A 26,102-nucleotide genomic window follows, 5' to 3' on the forward strand; every position below is an offset into this window, starting at 1 on the left:
GCAAAGTGTTCTCTGGGGGTTTGAGCTTTCAAGAACAAGCCTTTTAAGAATCCTGCAACAAAGGCAGTGAAACTGCATCATCACTACTTACAGACTCTATTATGATCCTGGAGAAGAATCCACTTTTTCCCCACTGGAATTGGATGCACAGGCTTTAACTACTAGTCCTTCAAATAAGAAACACACCATCTCCAAGTTAATATTGCAGAACTTTACACTCAATACACTTGGATCATACTTGACAGGACACTATAATAAGGCAGCAACCGATGCAAATACAAATATTAGAAACAACAATTGAAATTTAAAAAGTTTATTTGAAGATTTGTAAAACAGCTCTGTGAAAGACCAACAATTTCCAAGACACTACAATATGATAATGCATTTTCCTATTGTTAGAATATAAAAAAGTCACAGTCCTTCAACTATCTAAATAAAGGCATACATTTATGGACCAAACATTTTAATTCCAACACCAAGAAAGTAAATGGGTTTGAAAGTCAGACTAACCCATAGCACCAACACTGAATGATCACAACCCTCACGGGTCTGAGTCTGCGTTTGTCATTACTACGCCATAAAGCAATTAGTGAAGCAAATCTTACAAGACAGACCCACAAGCACTGAAGGTTCACACAATGAAGCATCATAATGTATTCTTTTTATATTCCATTGATGCAAACAACAGTAGCAAGCCAGAAACATCAGAGAGTTCCCATTAAACTCCAAGCTTCCATCTCGGGACAAGAAATCTTCAGAACTTACAAATGCCAGTTCTGTTTTAAACACACAACTTTATTCACTTCACGTGTACATCATTTGTGCAAGACACATGTGCAATAGGAAGGCAAAGAACAAGATGTAGAAGTGGACAGTGTTACAAGGATCCAATTAGCACTTCACTGCAAAGCAGCACAGTATTATACTGCTTTCCGGTGATACTCGGGAGGGGCTACTTCATAGTCACTGGCACTAAACAACGCAGAGGAATTCTTTGCTAAATACCTATGAAAAATAATTAAAAGATTAAATGACCTTCTTGCCTAAAGTCTCTGTTGTTTAGCATCACATGAGTGAATTGTCAGGTGTTTGCTGAGACCACAGAACATGACATCAAGAGTAGAAACCCAACATGTATCCACTAAAGAGTCAGTTGTGTAAAGCAATTGGAGATCTGACTGCTCATGCCAAAAAACCCCCCCAAAGAATCCCAACAAGTTGTCAAGCAACTCTGGCTTCAAGAGAGCACAGGGTGGTTATGATTACAGGATGAAGCAGTTTATGTCTGAGGTTCAGGCAGCTGCTGAACCAAGAACTGATTTACTACTGTTCATACTCAAAGGAAAAGGGAGAAGGAATAGGACACCATGAAGTCCTGTCTGCACAAATATGGAACCTCAGCTGCTAAAGGAATGATGGCTAGAGCAAAACAGCAACAGTCAATGAAGTGCAACAGCAGAAGATGAGCATTATCTTATTACCTTACTATTATCTTACTATTACAGTTGGACTTGATCTTAAAGGTCTTTTCCCCCAACCAATTCTACCATCAGGTGCCATGACATCTCATGGGATGGGTTCAGGGGTTCCTGGCCAAGGCACTGGCCTTGCATGTCCGTCTTTACAGCCAAAAGCTCTTCAGCACGTGCATTTACTTCAGACTTACCCAAAGGACTATGATACACTCAAGACTCTAGGACTACCCCAAGGGAAGTCTGCCCTGGAAATCCAGCTGATCCATTCCTAGTTCTACTGCAGAATTCTCAGATTTGCTGAGGGTTTTCTTTCAACTTCTGATAGCTTACCCAGTCACACCAAGGTAAAAGATGCTGGCAAAACACCTTAGTGCTTTGTTACCTTAATTATTTACAAATCAGTATCTCCTAACAGCAGACCACTAAAGCCTTGTATGAACATACACAGAACCTTTCTCTTCTCCATGAGACAACCACAAACAGAAGTTCATGGCTTTACTAAATTTGACCAAGAAAATCTGCCAGTACAGCAAAAGCAAAAAGCTGTGCCAATGCTGTAAGCTCACATACGGTTTCAGACCAGCCACCTGTCCCTACATCTAGGTGTAAGGGAATTGCAGGAGCATAACACCAAGTTCCTCCAGTGCAGCACGGACACACACAAGCTGCTGGAGTCATGCTTGTACATCCCTATGGGGGAACATGGGTACAACACCTCAGACACTAAACTGAAGCTTAATTCCATTTTAGACTCTCATATTCAGGAAACATTTACAAGCAAACTAAGCAGCAAGTGACTCCACAGTTCCTTACAGCAGTGAGGAAGTGTTTCATCACCTGTCTGAAATCAAATGTCTGGGTTTAAAAAAATATTTCACCTTCAAATCTTATATTATTGTTCAGGATGGGGTTTTCATCCTAAATACAACACGCCTACAGCACCACAGGGTACCACAGTGCACTACAGCTACCATGACAGTTTGTCCCAGAAATAACACCATCAAGGTTCATCAGTTAACATTTGCTCAATTGTTGTTGAGTAACTGTTGTGTAATTTAATAGCTTGTTGTAATTGTCATCTGCTTTTTTATAGCAACTACAAATAAACACTTCAACATTTATTTTGAAACAAGTAGCAGACTTGACAAGTTTCAAAGTGCAGACTAACAGATACATAAACACATGTCTAACTAGTAATAACCTCAGTGTAACTGGAGAGAAGCTAAAACCAGTCTTACTGGTGTTCCTGTAGAGCAGAGTTTGAGAAAGCTCCACTGCAATCTTCACTGAAGATCCCACACACAGGCCCAAGACAATGTGTGTTATATAACACTGAAACTGTTCACTGAAAATAGGCCACATGACAACAGTCTGGGCTTATGGAACTTTTTTCTTGCCAATAGACTTAAAAATTACTTACTTTAAGAAGTCATGCAGATAGTTTAACAGCAAAGCCAGGCTCTTCTCATCAAGAGGAGTGTAAGCAAGCATAGCTCCAATTCGTACTGTTTCAAAAGAAGTGGCACTTCTTAGTTATAAACAACAGCTTTAACAATTATTTAAGTACCACTGAAAACCTCACAGTAGCACATAAAAAGCAGCCCAAAAAGAAGCCCAGGAATCTATTCCAACACATCCAAGCTCACCTATAATAACCAGACTGTTAACAATCCATTTCCATTCCAAATCTCTGAACATTTTAGGTATATGGGGTGAACAAAGAATGAAACCATGTTTCACAGTTGCTTGTCATTTCTGTTGTTGCTATGCACTGAGACTCAGGACAGGACGAGAAAGCCTCTGAATACTTCTAACTACTCTTCTTCAATCTGTGGATACTCACCAAATAACCGCAGTAGGTGTGGGGCACCGTAGACTTGAGACATTGGAGCATCTGGGTGATCTGCTAAAATTTCAGCATATTGGGGCCTCTCAAACTTGTACAGTAGTTGAGTTCCCAGCATGACATTGAAGTATTCTTTAATTCCAGCCACAACTTCATTGACTGCATACTCCCTGGGGAACAGAGAAAACACTTTAAGCCTTGTTTAGTGACTGGATGGACCAAAATGAGAGTTGGCTTGGTAGGTCCAAAATCATAAATATCTTTTACAGGCTTTCAGATTTTTCAAGGAAATTTGTCTGGAGACCTTAAAACATGCAGCCGCAGGGAGCGCTGCATTTCAAAACCTCCTTTAGAAACAGACTGTTCTGAACTCGGAGTTTAGGCAAACGAAGTCTTCCATTTAGTTATCCACTCAGAAATTACCTCTTAGAGCAGGCCTTTCAGAGCAACAGTATTTTATAAAGACACCAGCTCTTCTGTTTTCAAACAAAGTTAATCCCCCCCCACACCAGTTTTAAAGCACAACACTAGTGTAAGTGATCAGACTGAACTCCTGCTTAAGAGAAAGAGACAGCCACCCAGTATTTCAGGCACCGACCCTTCCTGACTAGCCCTGCAACGCCACAGTTCTGCAGGCCTCCAACTTCTCAACTACTTGCAGAATAACTGTAAGGAATTAGCAGTGACACTGCACATCTGAAAAGTATAACCCTCACTCCACCCTGCAAACAAATTTAGAACAGACATTAGGGCAATTACATGCAAGAATGTTAAAACACCCTGACAAGTCAGTAATATGCTTCCTCTTGAATGGAAGAAAACACCTTCACACTTCCAGTTTCTCTCCCTTAAAACAGGAAAGCTTCATTGAAGAATAAGATCTTCAAAGCTATCAAAGTAATTAGCTTTGACCATCTGATTCTTTTAAAAGTCATCATCTACCTCCCTGTCCCCCACCCCACTACCTCCATGAGTCCACCTGCACAGTCATGCTTTGCTCACCTGCCAGGTAGCTTTTCTGACAGTTTGTGCAGCTCACACTGAGCAAGTGCCACTGAATTTATTCACCCAGTGTAGGAAGCCTGAGCTAGAACAAAGGGGTGAGGAACTCTTCATTTGGCTTGTATCAGCCTCCTTTTGGAAAAGGCTTACGGAAAGTGGGCGAAGCAGAAATAATATCCGGAAAGCAGAACTGCATTCTTGAATTACCACCTCAAAGATTTTAAACTCGATCACCTTGGTCTTGGAGCATGAGGCTGGACATAGGGCTGGGACACATTTAACAACCTTACTAAATTTTCCATGAAATATGAGTCCAACAACAACAGCAAAAGAAGTATTTAAAGTTTGCAGGGACCACTACTTACTTGTTATCAGTATTTCCTCGTGATTTTTTGTAGTTTGCATAATCCTCTAAAATGGAGTCAACATTTTTCTTGGCAGGAAGATAGAAGAGCTACACAAGAAGCAAAACCAAACAAATACAAGTTGTCTAATTCTTGCAGACATTTATATCTGCATGCCAGATTTAAATCAACACACATACGGACGTTTCTAGAATAAGATTAACAGGTTAAGATGTTAACTATTATGAAGGGAACACCCAACTGTTGTGCATTCCAAAAAAAACCCCGGAGACTATATCCATGTTTCCATTTAATACTTGTGCTGTTCAACAGTGACCTTAGTGAATATAAATCTTAAACTACTGATGCCAGTTATTCACCAAGAAAAGTCAGCTTTGTCCATATAGGACTTGGTTGAGATTTTCACATGTCTGGGATTGCAAGAACTGAGACAGCACTTGGGAGTAAGTTCCAGCATGCAGTTGCAGCCTTTCAAACAGTAAGTTTTTAACAGAATTATTTTCTATGCTTATTGCCAATTTTCACAGCAGTTTCATACAGGAAAAGTCAGGATTCATTCATACATTTTAAGTTCATGCAAGTGTTTTATAATGGAAAGCAAAGTTTAATTGACTGTATCAGGAAGCTTTATGTGGATCCAGCCCGGCAGAAGTTAAAGAATCACTATCCTCAGCAATCGCTTTCTGTCAAAGCTGTAGAACAACTTAAGGTACTTGCAGAACTTGGCAGCTAGTGACATGTCAACAAGGCAGGAAGGAGCTGAGGTAAAACTGTCATCACGTGTGATGCTCCTACAGGCCAGTTCTCTACCAGCTGAGTAAACTGTTCAAAACAAGCCAAACATGCTCAGAATTAGCACCACACTGAGTTTAAATAAGTTTAAATTATTTGCCTTTCTAGCTTAGACGTGGTCTAATCAAGCATATCCTACAAGTTTAGATGCAAATCTGCCAAGCCAGTGTCCTACTCACAGATGACCTCTGGTTAAAATCCAACCAGAATGAGAACTGTCAAGTGAGCCATCAAGGCTGCTGTCAAATTCCACAGGAGATTTCACTACACTGCACTTGAGGATATGAAATTCCAGTTTTTGTGTCTGCACTGATATATGCCCAGGTTGTTCTTTTGACAAATTACCTGCTTTTGCCTAGTGATCAAGTCCCAGTCATCTACCAGCCACGGTTTCAGCTCCTCTGGGATCTTCACCTTCACTTCAACTCTGTTCATAAATGTTTCTTCCTGAAAAAAGTGAAGCCAGACTGTAAGATAACTGTCCAAGCTAAGAGTCACCCATATTCCTTGTTTTTACAATTGAAATACAGCACTGGACTGAGGAATTCCTACGGTAATTCCTGTAGGCTCCACAGGGAACAAGGAAATAACTTAGATTTTTCAAGGCCACTTGGGAACCTTAGTTTTGCAAGTTGTAACATTTCACACTGCCATACTGCAGGACAAAGTATTGCTGTCTGTATTTCCAAGCAAAGCAACCTTCCCATTTTCTATCAAAAATCCTGTGAGAGAATCAAATACATACACTTTCAACCGTTGGATCTACTCGAGCCCTCTTCTTCCTGGGAGGCTGAGGAGTCTCACTGGTACTGCTCCCTTCTCCAATTCCTGGAGCTGTACAGAAGACAGACATTATGCTGCTTAAGAAATACCAGTAAAGAAAGATTTAGAAGGATTTAAAAGTAAAACTCAGATTTCTCTCATGTTATCTTTTCACTTGTTTTTCTGTTTTTGTTTTAAACACTGTATTCTGGAAGTCCCATATATTTGTGACCATTTAAACTACAATATTTATACTTAACTGAAAATGGAGGTTTCTGCACTAAAAAAAAAACCAGTATGTCAGTATCTGTAACGTTCTTCGGAAAAATTTTTGAAACCAGCAGTTCAGCTTTGCAGAAGTCACATTTCCATCTCAATAAAAAAAAGTAAGTTTGACTTAAAATTATTTCAGCAGCTCCATGGAGATACCACTTTGCTTTTAATTTGCAAGAGATCAAAATCTTCACAGACTGAAACCAGCAGCTTGTGTACACACCAGAAAAGCATGCATTTCTCCTGAGAGGAAGAGACATCTGAAGTCCAAGAAGAACGGCACAAGGTGATAGTAAGTAAACTTAGTTGAGGCAGATTTAAGGTCTTATTCGAGCTAAGAATCCTTCCCTAAGGATATCCACTTACATACAAAATAAAGACATACTTACTTTTCTGTTTGTTCTTTTTTGTTTTCCTGCAAGAAGAACACAAGTTATTGCAAATGTGAAGACAGCAGTACTTAAAGAATTGAGTGTAGAAAGCCAGAAAAATTGTCCACCAAGTTCAGAACAATGAACAAATACTCATTGGCCTATGGAGTATTTAGATAGAAGCACATGAAAGAACTGTCTGATCTGATTTAGCATCAGGGTTACGATAGTGCAAGGTTTTTCATGTAACAGGTTAGAATTTACCATTTTTGTGGGGAATCACTAAACCTGAACCTATAAAACCCCAGAAGGCATGCCAAGAATACATGAGTATTTAAAAACAGTACAGACACTCATGCAAGTAATATCTACAGATGTTTTATACTTTCCAAGTGCTCTTGGGAAACAATACTATATCTGCAGGTGTTTTATTTCTGTATTTTAGGAATCACTTAGAGGCAGAATATGGGACAAGGAAACAGAAGCGCTGGGAATCATCAGATAAATCTCAGTCATGGGAATTAACTTCCAGTAAAGCACTGAAAAAAACACAGTTTTATCACTACAGCAGTAGAGGGAAGTTTAAATAGCACTATCAGAATTATCTGCATGGATTGCCTACAATTCCATCATCAACTTTTAGGGGAGACTGTGATTACACTTGTCACTTATTAGAAACATTTAGAACAGTACTAAATAGCTTTGTCCCTAATATTTATCTTCTCCTAAATGCTTCCCTCAACATTTGTTTCTAATTTACACACTTCCCTAAAGTCTCTATCCTTAGCCCTTATTTTTATTCCAGATGAAGAGCTGTACCTCCAAAAGAATTTAAAGACATGTAAAATCCATTGCACACAACATGTAAATATTCGGAGATGTCAAGAGTATTAATGACAGAATTAAACTGTTCTACCAGGTATTTTTGTAATTACCTGAACTTGGTATATTTACTAACCATTTTCAGAAAATGTTCATTAGGAGTACTACTAGCTGTGTTCCAGTTTGCTCACTATTAATAGGAGTCCAGTTAAACCTCTCAAAAAATTGCAGATTGTGTGGATAAAACTCTTTACCAGTACAAAATTATTTCCTTGGAAATTCACCACTATCTCAAGTGACTCTTGTGTTCAGGCTTTGAACTGGGTTTATCTGGGTCAAGAAGTAGGCAGTTTCTAGGAAGGTCTGAAGATAGGAAGAGTAATGCTTTTTTTCAAGCTTCAAGTCAAACAAGCATTAGGCTTAAACTGTGGGCAGAAAAGATCATCTCTCTCCAGGAAGAAGGAACAATTGCCAAGTTAAGTCACTGATAATGGACTTGTGTATTGAAGAGAAAGTCTTTTCTTCCAAACCTAGAGTAAACAAGGAGGAACAGGGAGTTCTTTCCAGAATTAAAATCACAAGGTAAAAATAACGTTAAGCATTAGTCTAGAAGCAGAGTCTTAAAAAAATGGAACAGACAGTCAATATAAAGTACTTAAAGAACTACTGCAATTAAGACAGCAAACCACATCTATGTTACTGAAGCACAAAGTCTAGCATAAACCGTTCTAGGCAGTTGCTTGTGCTCTCCCACCTCATTCCTTATATTTTTCAAGTCATATGCCTCTGCTTCAAGTCAAAGCAGCCATCTGTTTGCAAAGTCTAAAAGACAAATCTGAGTTAGGGAACAAACAGAAAGAGCTAAGGTTAGAGACAAAACATTAGCATTTGGCAGCCTTTGATAGCCCCTACGGCAGTCTGTTGGGAATGATACTCTCACTAGGTGAAGGCAGCTGCGCAAGGCACAGTGCTGCTGCTTGTGCAGTAACCACAGCATGCTGTGCACTCGGCATCCCAGAGAGATGCAGCATCTGTATCAGAGGTTACAGACAGCCCTGCTGACAGAAGCTGTACCCGAGACGAGCAGCACATCTTAGCAAGCTACATTCTATTGATGGGACCAAGTAGACTCTTCTTGGGACATGCAGCTGAAGAACACCATGCGTGTTCCTCATGATGGTAGATAAAGCCCAAATGGAATGCAAGCCCTGAAGTGACACAAAGAGATGAAGCACAACCTAAGATAGGTTAAAACACATCCTTCTGTGCAACTTCAGCTACATTATGAGCAGCAAGCCCTACACTGCGGTACAGAAGCAGTATAAAAACTTTCATTGACTTCTCTTTATACAGCCAGTACAGCCCAGTTGCTGTTCTTCATTCATGTATTTCTCTATTGACTGGCATTTTTCACTGAAAACCAACAACAGAACTAAAAAGCAGCAGGGAAATTTCAAGGAAGCTTCTGTGGAAAGAGTTTTAATTAAAAGACTGAACACAGGTGCGAGGTGATGAAGATCTCTCTGTTCAAACTTAAAGGATCCATCTCACCATACTCCTCAAGTGAGCAGGTTGAGCAATCAGTTCTGGCAAGAAGCTAACCCAGGCCTCATTGCAGGGTTTTATTTCAGCAGAACAAGAACACGCAGCTATAACAAGAATAGTCAAGTATTAGGGATCAAAATGTGAGACTGAATCAGAAAGCCAAAAATAAACAAACTACTGACATAACCATCTAAGCTTGTGTAGATAATCAGAAGATGACAAACAGTATCCCAGCTTCCACAACAGCGCCCAACAATGAAATGTGATATATCAAAAGGGACAGACTCAGAGGAAAATAAGCGGTCTGTGCCACAAGAGCATAATACTGACATTCCAATCTCAGCGTGCAAAACAGGCCTGCATTCATGATCAAATGGTAAGACTAAAGAGGATGCTATAGGAGACCACATGCTGGAAGACTGCACTTCACCTTTCCACAGACATTCATCAGAAGAAAGAGAATCAAGTATCTGTCACAGAACCTTGGGTACCACCTGAAGAAGCCAGCAATCTTTGCCCAAAAAGAGTTGGTGTTCATGCTTAGAGCTCTAAACTGGAGTGTCTTCTGGGACATGTCTAGAGTACTGTCAGTCAAAAATAAGACTAGCTCAGAACATAGAATTCAACACAGACAAATGACATCAGGAAAAACACCAATTCTTTGGAATACTTACTCCACAACAGTCAGGAGTCTGTGACCAGGCAGACAAAACTGTTGTGGACAATAACAAGTATTTTCCTTTCTCAAAATCCATGTGCCTTTTAAAGGGACTTTGAGATCAGTCAGAACCTCCCTACAATAGTTGGTTGAGATAGGAACTGCAGAGAACAAAGGCAGCTACTGCTTGGTCTCAGACATTTGAGTTCAATACATTCATAAATGCCAGAAAAAGATTAGGTACCAACTTACTGATAAAACAGTTGTAACTAAGCTATATGAAATCATGAAGTCCCTCCTAATACAAGGTGTGTAGTAATAAAAAAGTTAAAAGATTGAAGTGTGAAAAATAAGTATGTTGGAAAAAAGCATGGTCAGCCACTCAAGCAGCTTGGTCAGTAACTTAGCTGTGAGAAGCAGCATTCCTATGGAGATTCAATTAAAACATTGAACATTATTAGCGGAAGGATGAAAACCAAAGTCAGAATTATATACAGATACATCCCCTGTGCCTGGTCAGGCAACCTAACCCTAGAAGGCACACAATAAAACTAGAAGAGGTAAAGAGAATGAAGAATAGTTGGAAGCATGCAACAGCTTTATACCAGGAGTAACCTGGCAGACAAGGGCTTTCTCAAGCTGACAATTGAGCAGGAAGAAGAGGGGAAATGTGGTAGAGGGATCACTAGCAATAAAAGAAAAGGCTTGAAGAATGAACCAATCCTTCCTCAAGATGGATGAAAAAGACCAAAGAAACCAAAGCAGCAGACATTAAAAAGATAGGAGTCATCATCCTCTTTCCTCCCCTCTTCAGAGTACTGAATTAAAACAAGAACACAGTGCCACAGGCTGATGGGGATACCAGAACTCCAAGCGGTTCAGGAGTTATTAGATAAATATAAGCCAGCCCTACAAAGGGTTATTATACCCACCGCACGGAGAAAGCCTCCAGCTCTAATGTCTCAATTACAAACTGCTAGAAGCAAAAAGGGTATTTGGGGGAGCACATAATTCTTGACTTGACCCACTGGATTATCCCCAAGCACTCGTTACTGGTAACCATTAGAGAGCGGAATAGGTTCTGAAAATCTGCAGCCTGAGCCAGTGTAGCCACCCCACTGTTGCCACAGCCCCAGACAACTGGCACGTAGGCAGCGTTCATATGCCGCTTGACATTTAGAGGACTCAAAGTAGCTTGTGAGAGCTACAAGCTGTGCCAAAGATAGCAAAGGATGCCACAAGAGACGTGCAGCAGGAGCATATGCTTTTGATAGTACGTTCAGATTAAGAATGAGACTACTATTAGAAGAAAAAACAGTAACTCCCAAGTTGAGATACTGTTTTGAGAGCATCTCTGATGCAATTGCTTGTATATCATTTAAAAAACAGATGCTATTCTCAGATTTGTCATTCAGTGACATATCTTCCCTTCAGAACACTCTCAGGTGCCCTTATTTTTCAAGCACCCATTAACTCTGTTTACTAATTTTTTTGCAGACTGATCACATTAGGCCCATCCATGAAAGGTAGCAGTGCTGGAATTCAGCAGAACTACACAGAAAAAGTCTGGAAAAGCCAGTATCTGTAGTGTTGTATTTTGGTTTTGGCCACTTGCTGTAAACATACCAAATTTTCTATGATAGCTTCTAGATATCATAAAATGAATAATAATTTTTTTAAAAAAATTAATACAACCTGCACTTCATGCATATTTCTATTTGATCAAATATTGTTTACAAATAGTCTCAAAAGCTTTTTGAACCAGTTGCTGCAGTATACAGAAACAGTTATTCTGAACAGACTCAAGCCAACAATAAAAATGCAGCATATTAAGCAGCAAGGTCAAGCCTTGCATTTCTAACAGCACCTCTCACAGCAGCCTCACTCCCAAGACTTACAGAGACAGCGCTGTCCATGGAAGCAGAACTCCAGGCTGCAGGATGCATGCAGACCCACCGTAACCTTTCACAACTATCCAGTTTCAAAAACCCCAAGTCAGTTGTCCTCTTCTTTTTAAGCAGCGGACACACTGAATGCATTTGACTACTCACATTGTACCCTATCCCAACGAAAAAGGTAAACATTTCAGAAAAAACTAAAAAAAAAGGTAACCCATAGTGGCTTTTAAAAAACCAAACCAAAATTACATACTGCAATACTTATAATCGTTAACTGAACTGCTACCAAAGCTTATATTACAACTGAGGACTTTAAGAGTCCCTAAAATAAATCTATGAAAGTAAGATTTGGATTTCAGGATGAAAATCCTGGTTTGACAATCCATCCTTAACTCACCGCGTCGATATTGTAGGGGTCTCCAAACAGCAAACAGTATGCGCTCCATCTCGTCTGAAAAATCTAGGCACAATGGGGGTTGAGTTAAGGAAAGAATGTCAGACCTAGTGTTTAGCCTTAAAGAGAATCTATTTAAGATTCAAAAATTTACCTTTTTAGCAGCATATTATAGTCTTATTGAACATTCCTGGAGGATAAGGTAGACTTAGACTGTTATTTCCTTTCCATTATTGTTTGGCTATCTGAAGAATGTTTCAAATGTATGTTACCTTTCCCTTTGTTTGATCCTCCAAGAATGCTACAAAAGGTAAATTTTGAGGCCCAAATAGGTTGACAGTGTTATCCTTTTAGAATAGCTGCGTGATCAGTTTCTCCCCCTCCCCACCATCAGTACTTCATATATCTACAAGGACCTTAGATTTACAACAAGAGAACAATCCAGAAGTTTTATTTTGGAAGTGTATTTTGAGATTTTTCAGAAGCCATCTTGCCTTTAGCTGTAAGCAGGATGCTAAGCAGCAGTAGTTTGGTCAATAACACATCAGCATCATAACCCTGCATCATTGCTAGGGTAAGTCAAAGTCTTTCCCTCAGCCTCCAAAGAGGGAAGAAAAACGGAGACTTTGTTGAAAGAAGCACAGGTCTAATTTAGAAGGATGCATTGGATGCTGGTAATGGCTAGAGACTAGGAGCAAGATCAGTGCAATAAGTATATGGGACCCTGTTCTAAATAACTGTGACAACACAAGACTGCTGTTCTAATGGTGATAGCTTTCCTCCTTCCCCTTTACAACTCTAGAAATCCACTGTCAAGGACTTAATTTTTCCAATCAACATGAAACTTAAGTTTCAGAGAATCAGTTTATTGTCTGTTTTGCTATGCTGGAAACCACGCCCCATGCTTAGGATAGTGATGACAGCAAAAAGCAAAGCTGCTTCCTTTCCCCAACCAGTTTCAACCAGAGTGAAAAGACATGCTTTCAAGCTTTCAACTTACACAGAGGCTAAAAATGAAGTCATTTTCACTGTGTGGGTCTCCCTTGGAAGCAACATTATTAGGTGTGGTTGAGAGGATTAGGCCAGGTTAACATTTAGCATTTACTCAGACAGAGAACAACTCATCTCGCTGCATCAGCCTGAATTACCAAGATGACTAAAGCTGACAGTATGGGGAACCTCATCCTGAAGTTACCATTGAGATGTTCTCTCTAAGGCAGATTATAGACATGTACAACTGAGTCATCCCTAGCCATGTCAAAGTTACACATGAAATTAATCCTACTCCCACTGACTAAAATGCAAGACAACTCTGGTGCAACAACCCCTTAAGCAGCCAAATTAGTAGTGGTCATAATTTACATCTGTATTAATTAGAATAATCAGGAACTGTCTAAACAGACATTTGGGTTGGGTTTTTCACCCCCCAAATGAAGACAAAGAGGTGACTAGGTCCCTGTCAGAGCCCACCAAACCCGTGGCGTTGAAGCAGCTCAGAACCCGCGGCAGACCCCGCAGGAGCACGCACGCAGCGTTACAGCCAGCTCCACTGGCCTGCCCAGTCCAGAGACCAAAAGCCAGTTTACAGTCTTGGCTAGGCTTTGACTAATCCCAAAGTGAAATCTGCGTTCAGGATCTAGAGCAAAAACACCTGCACCCACTACCACTGCACTTCTCAAGTCAATGATACATATTTCATAACAAAGTTGCCCATAAACGAGATGTGAAATCTGAGGCTGCTGTCAAATGCTTTTCTTAGGAATTGATGTCATTTCAGCAGCTTCCTCATGAAAACTAGAATTGTAAGTGTATTAAGAGTTCAAAACATCACATTAATAATGACAATCTTCATAATCAAGTACTACCCCACACAGAAGAAGTTTCACGGCACATGAGCAAAGCAGTAGAGCTGTACTGATTGTATAAGAATCTAAACATAACACCATAGAAGCCTATTCTGAAAAACAAAAAGAATGGAATGAAAGAAATCTGACAGTTACGCCCTGGAATTTTTTCTAATAAATGTCTGAGCTTGCTTCTGGTCTCTTAAGATGAAAAATTCATTTTTAATAGCATATGGGTTTAGTTTTGTCAAAAACAGTACAACAAAGACTCTTTAAATGCAGTTTTAACAATTGTACAGTAAGAAGGCAAGGCATTTTAAAGATTTTATTCAGAAGTGTTAGCACAGCTTGGAAGAACTGTAAAATTCTATATAGAAACTGATTTCACTGAGACACACGAGTCTTACAAGGACTCACCACTTTCTGAGTGTCAGGTCACTAACTCAGGAGGAATAGAGTATAAAAAAAGTGTGTTAGTTTTTACTCAGTACCTTGATTCAGTATTAAACACTGCACAATCTAAGGCAGTTTTAATGACATATGTCAAAAAAGGGCCTTTGCGGTATCACAATAGTGAAACACAACTTTTGTCTGGGTTGTGTCAGAAGTAATAGTTTAGCCTGCAGAACCATTCTAGCAATGACACTATTTAAGGATCAATAGTAAAACTGACAAGGAAAAGTTTGGGAGGTTTTTTGGGAGGGCAGTTTGGAGGTGGGTTGTTTTGTTTGTTTGTTTTTAAATAAAAAGCTTCTTACACTTCAACATTTTTCTGCTGCAGACCAGAAGTCTTCTTGCCCGGAGCAGCACCTCTCATCTTCCCCTCTGCATATTGTTCCCTTTAAAAAGAATAAATTTGTAAATAAGACTATAATGGAAAGCGAAGCTTGCTTTCTCTCAAAGGAGACCAGGTCATGCAAAACATTTAGAGAATGTCTAGTAAATGACACTGCAAATCAGTGTGTCATGAGCAGGAACAAATTTAAGTCATTATCAAGATTTAGGCTTCTTCACACAACACTTAAGATGAACACCCATTTCCTCCCCTTCCACCATCCTTGTTATTCTGAATCACGTGGAAGCAGCACACTGCTTCTGGAAAATATAAAACAACTTCTCAAAAGCATTTTATGAAATAAATACAAGATTAGCATTCATAAAAATCAAAATATCTGTAGGCATCTTGAAGCTGTCTGAGAAGATTCTTACCACTTCACAATATATGTTAAGGATACTGCATAAGGGTAATTTTTAGCCACCTAATTTCCTCATTACAGGATCTATTTGCAGTTAATCAGGCTGCCTCTCCATTTCATCAACCTACCCTTCCTTAAAACCTCAAATCACCATTTTAAAACTAAGTAGCTCTTTGTCCTCTAGCAGCTCAGAAAGAGCAAAGATCAGCACACTTCTATAAGCCAAAGCATCTGGAGAATAAATTAACATATGAACACCTCCTGAAGGCTTTTTTTTTTTTAAAGTAACTTCCCTTGATATATAGTTGTTGGACTGGAATTCCACAAAAAAATTATTTAGTGAGAAGGACTTCTAACAAAAATACTTACTGATTGGCCTTTTGAAGTTCTTTTTGTTTCTGCAAATTGGTATCCACGTATTTGAGCACTCTGCTTTCTGGAACCCATTCATCCCAGCTGAAAAAATTAAAAAAAAAATCAAACGATCATTCAAAAACTTTATATAACTGCATTCTACACATAACAGTCAATCAAAACTTCACAGAATTTGAGAATGAACTCTGATTTTGTATCAGGTCATGGACTGGCACAACTGAAAGTGTAAATTACCGAACGCATTCCCCACTGACTGAAGCTGTAACAATTTTTCTAGGGAAGTGCAACCCTCAGCCATTTCCAAAGAGTTTCCCAAACTTGAAGGGTGGGCAATTTAGGAGGGAGGGGACTGTAATTTAAAAGAAGCATCTCATGAAAATAAAAATCTTCTACACTTACTAAATTATGGGATGCTTGTAGCCATAACCATATTATGAAGCAAGTTTCCTTTATCTATTTTCAACATTGTATAGGTTAACAAATTCAGCAATAAGATCTTACTGTAAGAAGAAGAGCTCTGATTTCTGTCTGTGAAGGAAACCAAGATGGCATGAATATTTGAAGAATCTGAACGATTTAAGAGAACAGGTGTTGGGGAAATTGCCATTACGAGCAAGAATTCCACTTTGACAAAGAGTGGATCATCTGAGCAATCTGACAATTTAAACACATTAAAAGTGGCCAAGTTATTCTAAAGTATCCAAGTTAAAGCTCTATAATAAAGAGTTCGGTGTAATTTTCATTTTATGGCAACAGCTGCCTGTCTTGGAGCATCAAGGTGGCAAAACCAATACTACTGCAGGAGTATAAGGTCTTCAAGAGTGTTAAGACAAGGCAAGCTCAGCACCCAGAAGGCAGAGAAACACATGTCCAGCTGTACACATTCTAAGACTATGTGTTTATGCTTTGGTCAGATATTTAAGTCACTTCTCTTACTCCTGCCAGCACAGCCACAAGAGACCTTCAAAAAAAGTGCTATGTAACTGTGCAGCACATTGAAGTGTATAATGAAGACACTTTTTTTGTTTCCTAACTGTTGATATTTGCAAAAAAAAAATTAAGAAGTCAAGCAATTAACAAGTAACAAAGGACCATAAATATAGAAACCAAAATTAAGGAGTCATATTGCCCCAGTGGTCTAGATGTTGCAGCAACGCCACTTTTAATGTAGTTAATTGGAAGCTTGAAGGCAAAAAAACTCAAACAGCACAAGCAAGAAAAGCAGGAGTCATGACATCGCTTATGGCACCCTTCATCAGAGATAAACAAGGAGAGGAAGTATCAAATTCATGCTGCCTCATTAATATACAGCAGCCACCATACAAACCAGTTACAGTCCCTGTAACTGTTGGTGTTTACAATGAAACATTTATCTGTCCATTTGGCAGAGAGGGTGTGCAAATGCATTAAAGAAAGTTACATATTAAAACAGGAAGTTCAGCTTTTAGTCACATCAGTGAGATCAAGATACTAGTGACTAAGTCTTCACTCTAGAGTCTGCAGCATTCAAATGAAACAAAACCAAACTGAACAGGGACATGTTCTCTGAAAGACTGCTGGAGTCTGAAGAGATGAAGCTTTTAATTACCAAGAAAAAACTACATTCTCCTTAAATTCAAAACCTAGTGGCAGAACAGAATTCAAATGCAATTTAAAAAAAGAGAAGTACATAAAAGCAATAATCTTGTGAAAGTATTCACTTACAATAGGCTCAACATTTATCTCATGAAGCCACCTTTATTCTTCTGCAGTCTCTCACCTAGAATCCTACCATTTTTGCAGAAGGGAAAAGTATCTCTACCTTTACCTTAGCATGAGAGGCAAGAACTGAAATACAGGCTAAACCTGCCCCTGTGAAGGACTAATATAGACAGCCTTTCCCATTCTGAACACAGCCTTGGGTAAGGCATGCTTCTCCAAACCTTTGCCACCAAACGTGGTATAAAAGTAAAGTACACCATGTATTTGAGTAAAGAGTTTTGCTCCACCTCAGTAGGGGTTGCCTCTCCTACCAACACATAACAAGGAAGTTTTTGTACTAGATATTTCTGCCTGGGAGGAATTACAGCAACTATTCTCAAGCTTGAACAGAATGTTCTACAGCATTCCCAGTAGTGTACTGACACCCTAAGCTAGTCTGTCCATACAACCAAAGCTGTGAAGGAAGTGGTTAGTTAGGCAATGTTTCCTCTGTGTTACTATAAATCACTGGCTTATGTATCAAAATCATTTATGTTGATTCCAGAAACAATCTCCTGATGACACGGACATGGCAGAGCTAGTCCATCAAGCTCACATTCAAACTGACACACTTGTATTCTCCCATGAGGGAAAATGAAATACAGCTTTCATTTTATGCAATACTTACTTTTTATTCCAACCACTGTAATGGATAAAGTATTTCACTTGCTTGTCCTTTATAGCAACCTTTACACACTGGAACAGAGAAAAGAGTTCAGTCAGTACCAATGAGAACAAAGAGATCTGAATGAGTTTTGCTTTTCTTTTTTTAGTTTTCAGAGTTTAAGCATGCAGAGATTTCCATGCAAGCAACTGAAATACCAGCAGCTATTTCACAGCAGAAAGTAAGTTCTCCAACACAAGTCACTGCCTATTTACAGATTCGGAAGGGCTAGGCAAACAAGCGACTCTGCTCAGCTATCCAAAGGGACACCTTCAGTCACGAGAAGGATCAGAAACCCCTGAGGGTGACCAGAAAAGTAAACAAGCAGTCCTTCACTACCCCCAGGTTAGCCAAAAGCCATTCACTAGAGAGCTTGTTCACATGCAGGCCCCTACCTCACAGACAGGTAAGCTGGCTGAAGTAGAGGAGTCTTCAAAAGTAAAATAAATAATATGGATCTCTACAGCCACAAAGAGAGCATTATATTCAGTAGAAAGGTTGCAGTAAGGGCTTTTTCTAGGTTAAGAGTGTATACGTGAGGTAAATAAAAACAGTTATTTCCATCAAAGACTGACCTATGAATACAGTAACTTCCTCAAATACTGAGGCAAGCACATTAAAAGAGGAACATGTACATAACAAGGTGGCTCCAACCACTCCACAATATCACTCAGATTCAGAAGTGTCCCTCACAAACTCATCTGCCTTTAGTTTAGCACAGCCCTACTCGCAGTCTGCAAGACCTTGCCTCAGCTCAGAGGAACATGTCCAGGTGAGCTGGAATAACTGTGCATGCTGCCTGATAACAACACAACTTCCTCCTACCCCTGCAGTCTGGCAGGTAAGAGCTCAAGCTACCACATGTGGATAAAACAGCCAGAGACAAGCCTCAAAAAACAGCCCCAAACAGCCCAAAGCAGAAACTACATAACCCTAGGTAGTTTAATTATGTGCCCACCACACATCCCTGAACTTCTTGGCTATACCAAATTAAATGCACCAACTCTGGCACTTCACCCAGAAAGTTACTACACCTTGTTCTGGAGGTGCTGAGATACAGATGCCACTGTACCACTTTAACAGTGAAATAACGAGGGTGTTGTAAAACATGAAGAATCACACTCTTCAGCTCTACCTCTTAGTCCCTTTTCAAGGATTTTTTTTCCATTGAAGTAAAAAAATTACTCACAGAAGTTGTAATTGCTACTTTCTTGCCATGCTAATTGAGTCACCTTTAAGTATTTGAGGGGGCAGAGCCTTCTGTTATGCAACATTTTCTCAAGACCATTGTGGTGACCTCCATGTTGTGTACCCTCTTCAATTAAAAAGTTGTCAGAGGGGAACATCATATTTCAGTACTAACCTCCGAAATGCCACATATGGAACCTAAACTCAGTCTCACCTAGACTTGCAACTAGGAGTAAGGATATCCTAATCCTGCTTGATATACTACTGCTCCAGTGGCTCATTTTGACAGTCCTGAAGTTAATGCCAGCCAAATACAGACTGTGTGCTTAGGAAGCATCTACTTGTTTTGACAAAGAACTGAGCATGAAGTAAAAGAAGATTCAAATATATTTCTGTACCAAAATATCTTCCTTTCTGGAGGTTAAAAGTGTCTTAAGTGCATCTCATTTAACTCTGCATTACAAGTCCATACAGAGATGTACAGTTACTGTTTGCCATAATTTCTCATATTACTCTAACACAAACAAGTGCTTCTCTGATCATCTTGCTACGGGAAGCCAAGGATATGGTCACAAGGAACAAAGTAACTCATGTCTTGAGAATCACAGAAGAAAAACAGATCAAAGGAACAGGAGGAAAGTTGAGGTTATTATTCATTACTACCTACAAAGTACATTTGTAAAATTAAACCCAGTTCCTTCTGCCATTTCAGGAGTCCAGAAAGATCCCAGTTCTCAATATAAATAGCCAGCCAAAAGCTATCTTGCCAACTGGAAAACCCCTTCTAGCACCAAGTTGGCAGAGCCAGTTCCTGCAACACTCACTCCACCCTTGCATAAAGGAGAAGAGGGGCACAGCATAGCAGAGAGTAGCAGCTCTGGGCTGTTTAACTGACCAAAGAATTAAAATTACTGCTAACAGAAGTTTGTTTCCACAAAACCAGAAGCCTTGATTACTCTCCTCTCTGTACTAGCACCAGGGCAGGCACTGGCAGAAGACAACACTCGGAGCATACACTGACAACAAACTTGTCCTCCAGTTCTAGAGCAAGGGAGAGAACAGAGTATAATCCCTGAAGTGAAAATGTTTTAGACAAGCACGGTCCCTGTCAATGCTCTGGACATTAACATTAGAATGACTATTTCCTGATAGCATGAAAAGAGATGTCAAGTACTTCTAGCTGCCTCCCTACTACCACCTATCTGGAGCTGCCCCCTCAGTTAGGACTTACTGACTCTAAAACCAAACGGATTTAAGTATCTGTTTAAGGTGCTCTAGGAATTTTTGCAAGTCTTCTAATCCACACAGCTACAAAAGCCCTTTTTTCCCATGCCAGAGGAAGTAGAAACAGGCAGTCAAACCAGGAGCTATACGTTCAGTAAAAGAGACAGCAGGGCAGTGACATATACTTAAGGCCCACAAGAAGAGCACGTCACTGGGACTGCCATGGAAGGGGCCTGCAACTGAAGCAGCAGGGATATCCTCCAGGTCACAGATCTGCAGTGCATGGTCTCTGCGGTTAAAAAGCCACTTCCTTTGTCACTTTAATCCAGCATTATCTTCTGCTGTGTTGTCCCCTCTGAAGAGCACTGACCATACCCAGCCACCCACGTCTCCAAGGAAGCTCACGCTGCAGCTACCGTACCAGCTCATGCATTAGCACCAGCACCAGGTCCTGTGGGCACAAATGCTCTCCAGTGGCCTGGGAACCCAGATGTTCAATACATAAGACCACCCAGCCTTTAGTAGTTTATCAGAATAGCTGCATAGTACCACTGGGTTTTCTGAATTTTTTTCTGTAATATAGAGCTCCAGGATTTAAAACTGATTTCATACACTGTCAGGTGTTTGTTCATTTTAGTTTTGGTCCTTAATCCCAACTAGCGAGACACAGCAGGTAAACTAATACAACTCCTTATTTTTTTGAGGAACTGTCAGCAGCAATAAGCAACCACACATACCTTTGCTTCATAAAGGAGAGGTCCATGAAAACAAAGCACTCGTTCACCTGAAAGAAAGTTGCAGACAAACATCTTAGAACATCACCAATGTGCCATTTCTGTGAAACTTGTCATCAAGTACAATATAGAATGAATCCAGCATCAGCCTAGAAAGAAATTCAAAGGCAGATTCTGATATGAGAAGCAGACTGGTTGGTTGAGAAGCAAATGCACTCTCATACAAAAGAGGATCGGGGCCCTGATGATTTAGGCCACAAAGCAAAGATCCCCAAGGCCCTCCCTGAAGAGCACTCATGCAGGGACAGCAGCATGCAAACCACGTCCAAGCCTGCCCAGTGCTCTGCAGAATGGCTGCTGACTTCAGCAAACTGGCACCAAAACGTACATTCCTGCCCTGACCGCCAGCCACTGCTACCTCAAGTCAGACAGCCCTGCACCCTGTTGCAAGGCTGGCACAGAGAACCCCTTCACAGCCTTGAATTTCGGCTGCAGACACCAAAACACGCTGGCTCGATGCGAATGGACTACTTCAGCCTAAGTACTCAAAAAGTAATCAGGTAAAACTGTCTTACTACAAGGGATTTTTTTAATCTCCATGACATTGCATTTTGATTCACAGCAGAAAATTAGCTCTCATAAGAGATGTCATCTTAAGCTTCTACACAAATGGAAGCAAGTATTATTACCACTCTTTCCTGCAGGAAGTACACCACCTGGTATTTCTAGTTCAATGAAGTCAGGAAAAGACCCCGACATCATCTCCCCATCCAACTTGTCGGACAGAAGAATGCCAGGTTTGTGCAACAGCAAGAAAAATAGTTCACTTTGTGGTTTTTAAGTAGGAAGAGATTATTCTTCAGCCTGGTTTTTTTTCTTCAATGGCAAGGTCTTATTGTGCGGTTACATTGTGGGGATTTGAACATACTTAACACAGGATATCTGAGTACAGATGTTTCCTTCTTGAAAGCTGCAGTATCTCACAAGTTCAGGGGCAAGCTGCATAATACACTCCAGGGTGGAGCACACATCCAGTTCTTGCCACTGTTTGCAGGACACAGAAGACAGAAGAGAGCTGTCAGTCCCCACGAGCAGGCTGTGCAGCAGGCAGACACAGGCATTTGTCAGCCAGTCCCCAGACCGGGCACCTCACCAGCAACAGAACCCCAGCTGCTGCTGTCCTTGGGAGCAGCTCGGGAATGACATGGCATGGGAAGGACCAGGACATGGACTATAGGTTTAAAAGTACCCTCCACTGTAAATTTTCCTCTGCTCTTCAAAAATCCTTCCTGTATATTCAAGTGACAAGCAGTCAGTGGCACATCGTACCACTAACTGACTCTCCTGAATCCTGTTCAATTCTGGCTTTATTTGCCTCTTTACCCCACAGACACATAACACACACTGATGAAACTTTTAACCAGATGGGCTCTAAACACTGACTCTGCAAACAGGAGCTGATTTTTTTTTTTTTTTTTGCTGTGAGGGCACAGCAGGTCTTGCACTCATCCCCAAAACACACTGCTGGCAGGGTCAGGGAACTTACACAGTTTCAGGTGGCTGATGCCAAAGCACCTGATTTTGCCTGAAGCAGATGAGGGAGGATTCAGACACTCCACCAGCAAGACTGGGAGACAAGCAGGTACAGCAACAGCCTCTTCAACCAGCACAGCTCCTGTCACATCTCATCTAATACATCCAGACTCCAACTGAACAAGATGCAGCTATAAATTTACTACTTCATTCCTACATTGACTAGAAAGAACCAGTCGTGCTTTAAGACTTCATGTCTTCATGGTCTGTAGGATCCCATGCTCTCCATATAAAGCTGACACAAGTATTCACAGTAGTCTACCACCACCAAACTAGGTCAGAAATGTATTGTAAAATGCTTCTATGTATCAAGAAAGAAAAAGGTTTAAAAAGGTTCTTACAGAAGTGCCCATTTTGATACATTCAGTACTTTTATTTTTTAAAAAGTCTTCATAATCAGGGCTAGCAATCAGAAGTTACGTTATTATCCTCAGGCATCATAGTGCTCACTCATGCTACAGGAAAACACATCTCTATTTTAATTATTATGCAAGGTCTTTCTAGGTAAGATGTCCACAGTTACCAAGCATTATTTTATTCTTAAAAAACACAACATGAATCTGTTCTGCAAAAAGGGTTCTTCTGTTTTCATGATAACCTAAGGGGGTCTTGCTCCCTCACAGCTGACTGCAGACACGCACAAGGCCTCGCCTCTGAATCCACAGACCACTCTTTCCTACACCGCCACTGCCGCAGCGAAACACTCACACCTATTCCTTACCTCAAGGACAGCGTTCGTAGGAGAGCAGCTCTTCAGCTGAAATAGCTTATAGAAAATATCAGAACATGCTCCGTTAACACCCCTGAATGCCAAGTTGCATGGAGCCTTTCTGCTGCATATGAATGGCTGCCACACCAGCACCTGGACAGCAAGCATTTATTAATTTATAAATAAAGTATTTATCGAAACAAGAGGCTCTCAGTCTGTGCATCAAGGACTACCAATGCAGACCAGCTACCAATGAAAGTACTCCACTGATATCACAGCAGCAGGCTAATCAGCATCTTCAGAGCAGACCAGAAAACCCTAAAGTCTCATCAGCTTTGACAGAAGAAAAACCCTGCCTGAACTCAGAAGTTGAATCTGGCATCTGAGACTCTTCTGAATTTGCTTTAAAAAAATAATCAGTGTCAAGATGCAGAACACCTGAGTACCTACAACCCTTAACTCAGTTGCCCCAATGCTGATCTCATTTCTCATGCCTGCATAAATGCACCAGTCCCCTCATTGTAAGGGGTACTTGTACCTCTAGCCTGACATGTAGGTTTTCCTATCTCTTATAGGTTTTTCACAATAAATTCAGTCTCCTCATCCTCTGCTCTGTGAAAAATGAGAAAAATGCATAACTTCTAAGTCCACCTACCACTCTGATGTGCATTTAGCTTGAAAAGCTACAATTAAAATAATTTTCACTTGTCATGTTGTGAAGGGCCACAATAAAGCATTTAAGTTTTAGGCCTGTAGGATACTTTATTCACAGAACTTTTCTCCCTTTTAAGGTTATGGCTGAGATCACAAACACATTCACATTGTGGAAAATAGCCTAAAAATTTTAACTTATGCACTATATTTAGGTTGCTCATATTCCTACAGCTGTGAACATAATTTCAGCCTGGAATTCTACTTAAGTTTTAGTTTCTGCAGTTCACTTGATTTCACGTTAATTATTCTAATATGAATCAGACATTCAAATCTTGATTATTTCTGCAGGTTAATAATACCACTGGCATTACTGCATGGCGCAGAACGCCACTGCACGACTGAACACACTCCAACACAAGCAGCCATGAAGCGCACACACACAATTACAGTGTTGTCTAAGCCACCCAGAATGGCCGGCTTCCAGTCAGCCCTCTGCAAACTGCTCTTTTAGAGATAAAGCACAGTCGTGGGTAAAGTCCTGCTTAGATGCCAAAACGAGGGACAGACAGAGAGGAAAAAGTAAGCTCTCATTTACCACTGTCTAGCATCTTCATTCATCTATATGAGTATCGACCACAACCAGTATCTAAAAATCAAAACGTATGCAAAGTAAGTCTCAGAAAAAGCATAATCCTAGCCCTCATTCACCTAAAAAAATGTCCAGTGCTTTGTTGTAAATATGGATTCTACACCTGCCAGCTGTAGCCCAAATTCTGTCCCCATGAATCCTCCTGCATGAGGATCCCTAACTGAACCCCCCTTCTAGGAGGAACAAATAATAACGTTTCAAACTCCAGAAAATAAAAATCCTGACAAACTTAGGAGATTTCAACAGCTTTACTGCCAATTAACATCCATGCCCGCAAGAAAATGAAGCATGTTTAGAACAACAGGGGATAGGAAGGCCCCACACCTTCTCGCCAGGAAAGATGAGGAACAGGAAGAGAGACAAAGACTACAGGAATTCATTTTTCCCACACATTCTCACATTGTCAGGGCTGAGAAGTGAAAGCTAAACCCCAAACCACCCCCCTGTGCTGAGGATCGTAAATAGCGGGGTCCAAACCTGGCCTAACTAAAGGCCTTACCAAAAGCTTGCCTCAGAGCCACAAGCACTGCAAGATGGAGCAGCGGAATCGCCCTCGGCTTTATTACAAAGGAGAGAACTGGCCGCAGGCAGAGGCCGCCTCCAGCCCCACCCCAGCCCCGATGCGAGAGGGACAATTATTGACCTGCCGGGAGCCTCCTCCAGGGCCGCCGCGGGCCCGTTCTCGCCGCGCTGTCCCCGCCGCAGGCACCTCCCCTCGCAGCCTCGGCCCCCCTCGGACTGCGGCACTTCAGCGCGATCCCCCCCCCTTTAAACCGCTTCCTTTGTTTCTTCGCGGCCCACCCACTCCCGCGAGGGCCGAGAACCGATCGGCACCAGCCGGGCTCTCCCGAGAGAGACGCGGCAGCGGGAGCACACCGCGGGCCGGGCCGGGGGCCGAGTGCCGCCCCCCCACACCCGCACCGCCCGCTCCCACCAGGCCCCTGCCCTCCGCCCCCCCCAACACACCCTCAGACCTCCCCGCCTCAGCCTTTACCTCACACACACCCACCCTTACCCACACCGAGCCCCCCCCACCCGCACTCACCCTCCTGGAATTTGGGCTTGGGGTCCTGCTTGGGCGCCATTTATAAGTGACTCTCCCTCCTCCCGCCCCCTCCCCGCGGGGGCCTCACCACCTCCGCCGCATTATGCGCGGCCGCCCCCAGCCCGCCCCGCGCCGCGCAGGCGCGTTGCGCCCCCGCCGCAAGGGGGCCCCTCCGCCCCGTGGCATGCTGGGACTTGTAGTCTGGGGCGGGGGGAAGCATCGGGTGGGTTGTTCGTTGTGGGCCGCGAGGGCCGCGAGGAGCGCGAGTGGGCTCAAAAATTCGA

The 26,102-nt window shown here is 41.3% G+C and overlaps 1 protein-coding gene across 3 annotated transcripts; it reads right to left on the minus strand.

Annotated features, from left to right (window-relative positions):
- Positions 1–297: 297 nt before the first annotated feature.
- MORF4L1 (mortality factor 4 like 1) lies at positions 298–25,957 on the minus strand. Of its 3 annotated transcripts, none has more exons than XM_074916807.1 (13): positions 25,819–25,957; positions 21,172–21,218; positions 17,987–18,054; positions 15,613–15,699; positions 14,806–14,886; positions 12,207–12,269; positions 6,905–6,930; positions 6,226–6,314; positions 5,826–5,927; positions 4,689–4,777; positions 3,319–3,491; positions 2,896–2,980; positions 298–1,005 (listed from the first exon to the last, which is right to left on the minus strand). In XM_074916807.1, the coding sequence occupies exons 1-13, from the start codon at positions 25,856–25,858 to the stop codon at positions 921–923; spliced, it is 1,035 nt and encodes a 344-aa protein (XP_074772908.1). In that variant the 5' UTR covers positions 25,859–25,957; the 3' UTR covers positions 298–920. The 3 variants fall into 3 exon arrangements, with proteins under 3 accessions (XP_074772908.1, XP_074772910.1, XP_074772909.1); XM_074916809.1 differs by lacking the exon at positions 25,819–25,957 and adding an exon at positions 25,417–25,469; XM_074916808.1 differs by lacking the exon at positions 12,207–12,269.
- Between the last annotated feature and the right edge of the window lie 145 nt (positions 25,958–26,102).

This window comes from Athene noctua, chromosome 13 (assembly GCF_965140245.1).
Source record: "Athene noctua chromosome 13, bAthNoc1.hap1.1, whole genome shotgun sequence".
In the NCBI taxonomy this organism is placed as follows: domain Eukaryota; kingdom Metazoa; phylum Chordata; class Aves; order Strigiformes; family Strigidae; genus Athene; species Athene noctua.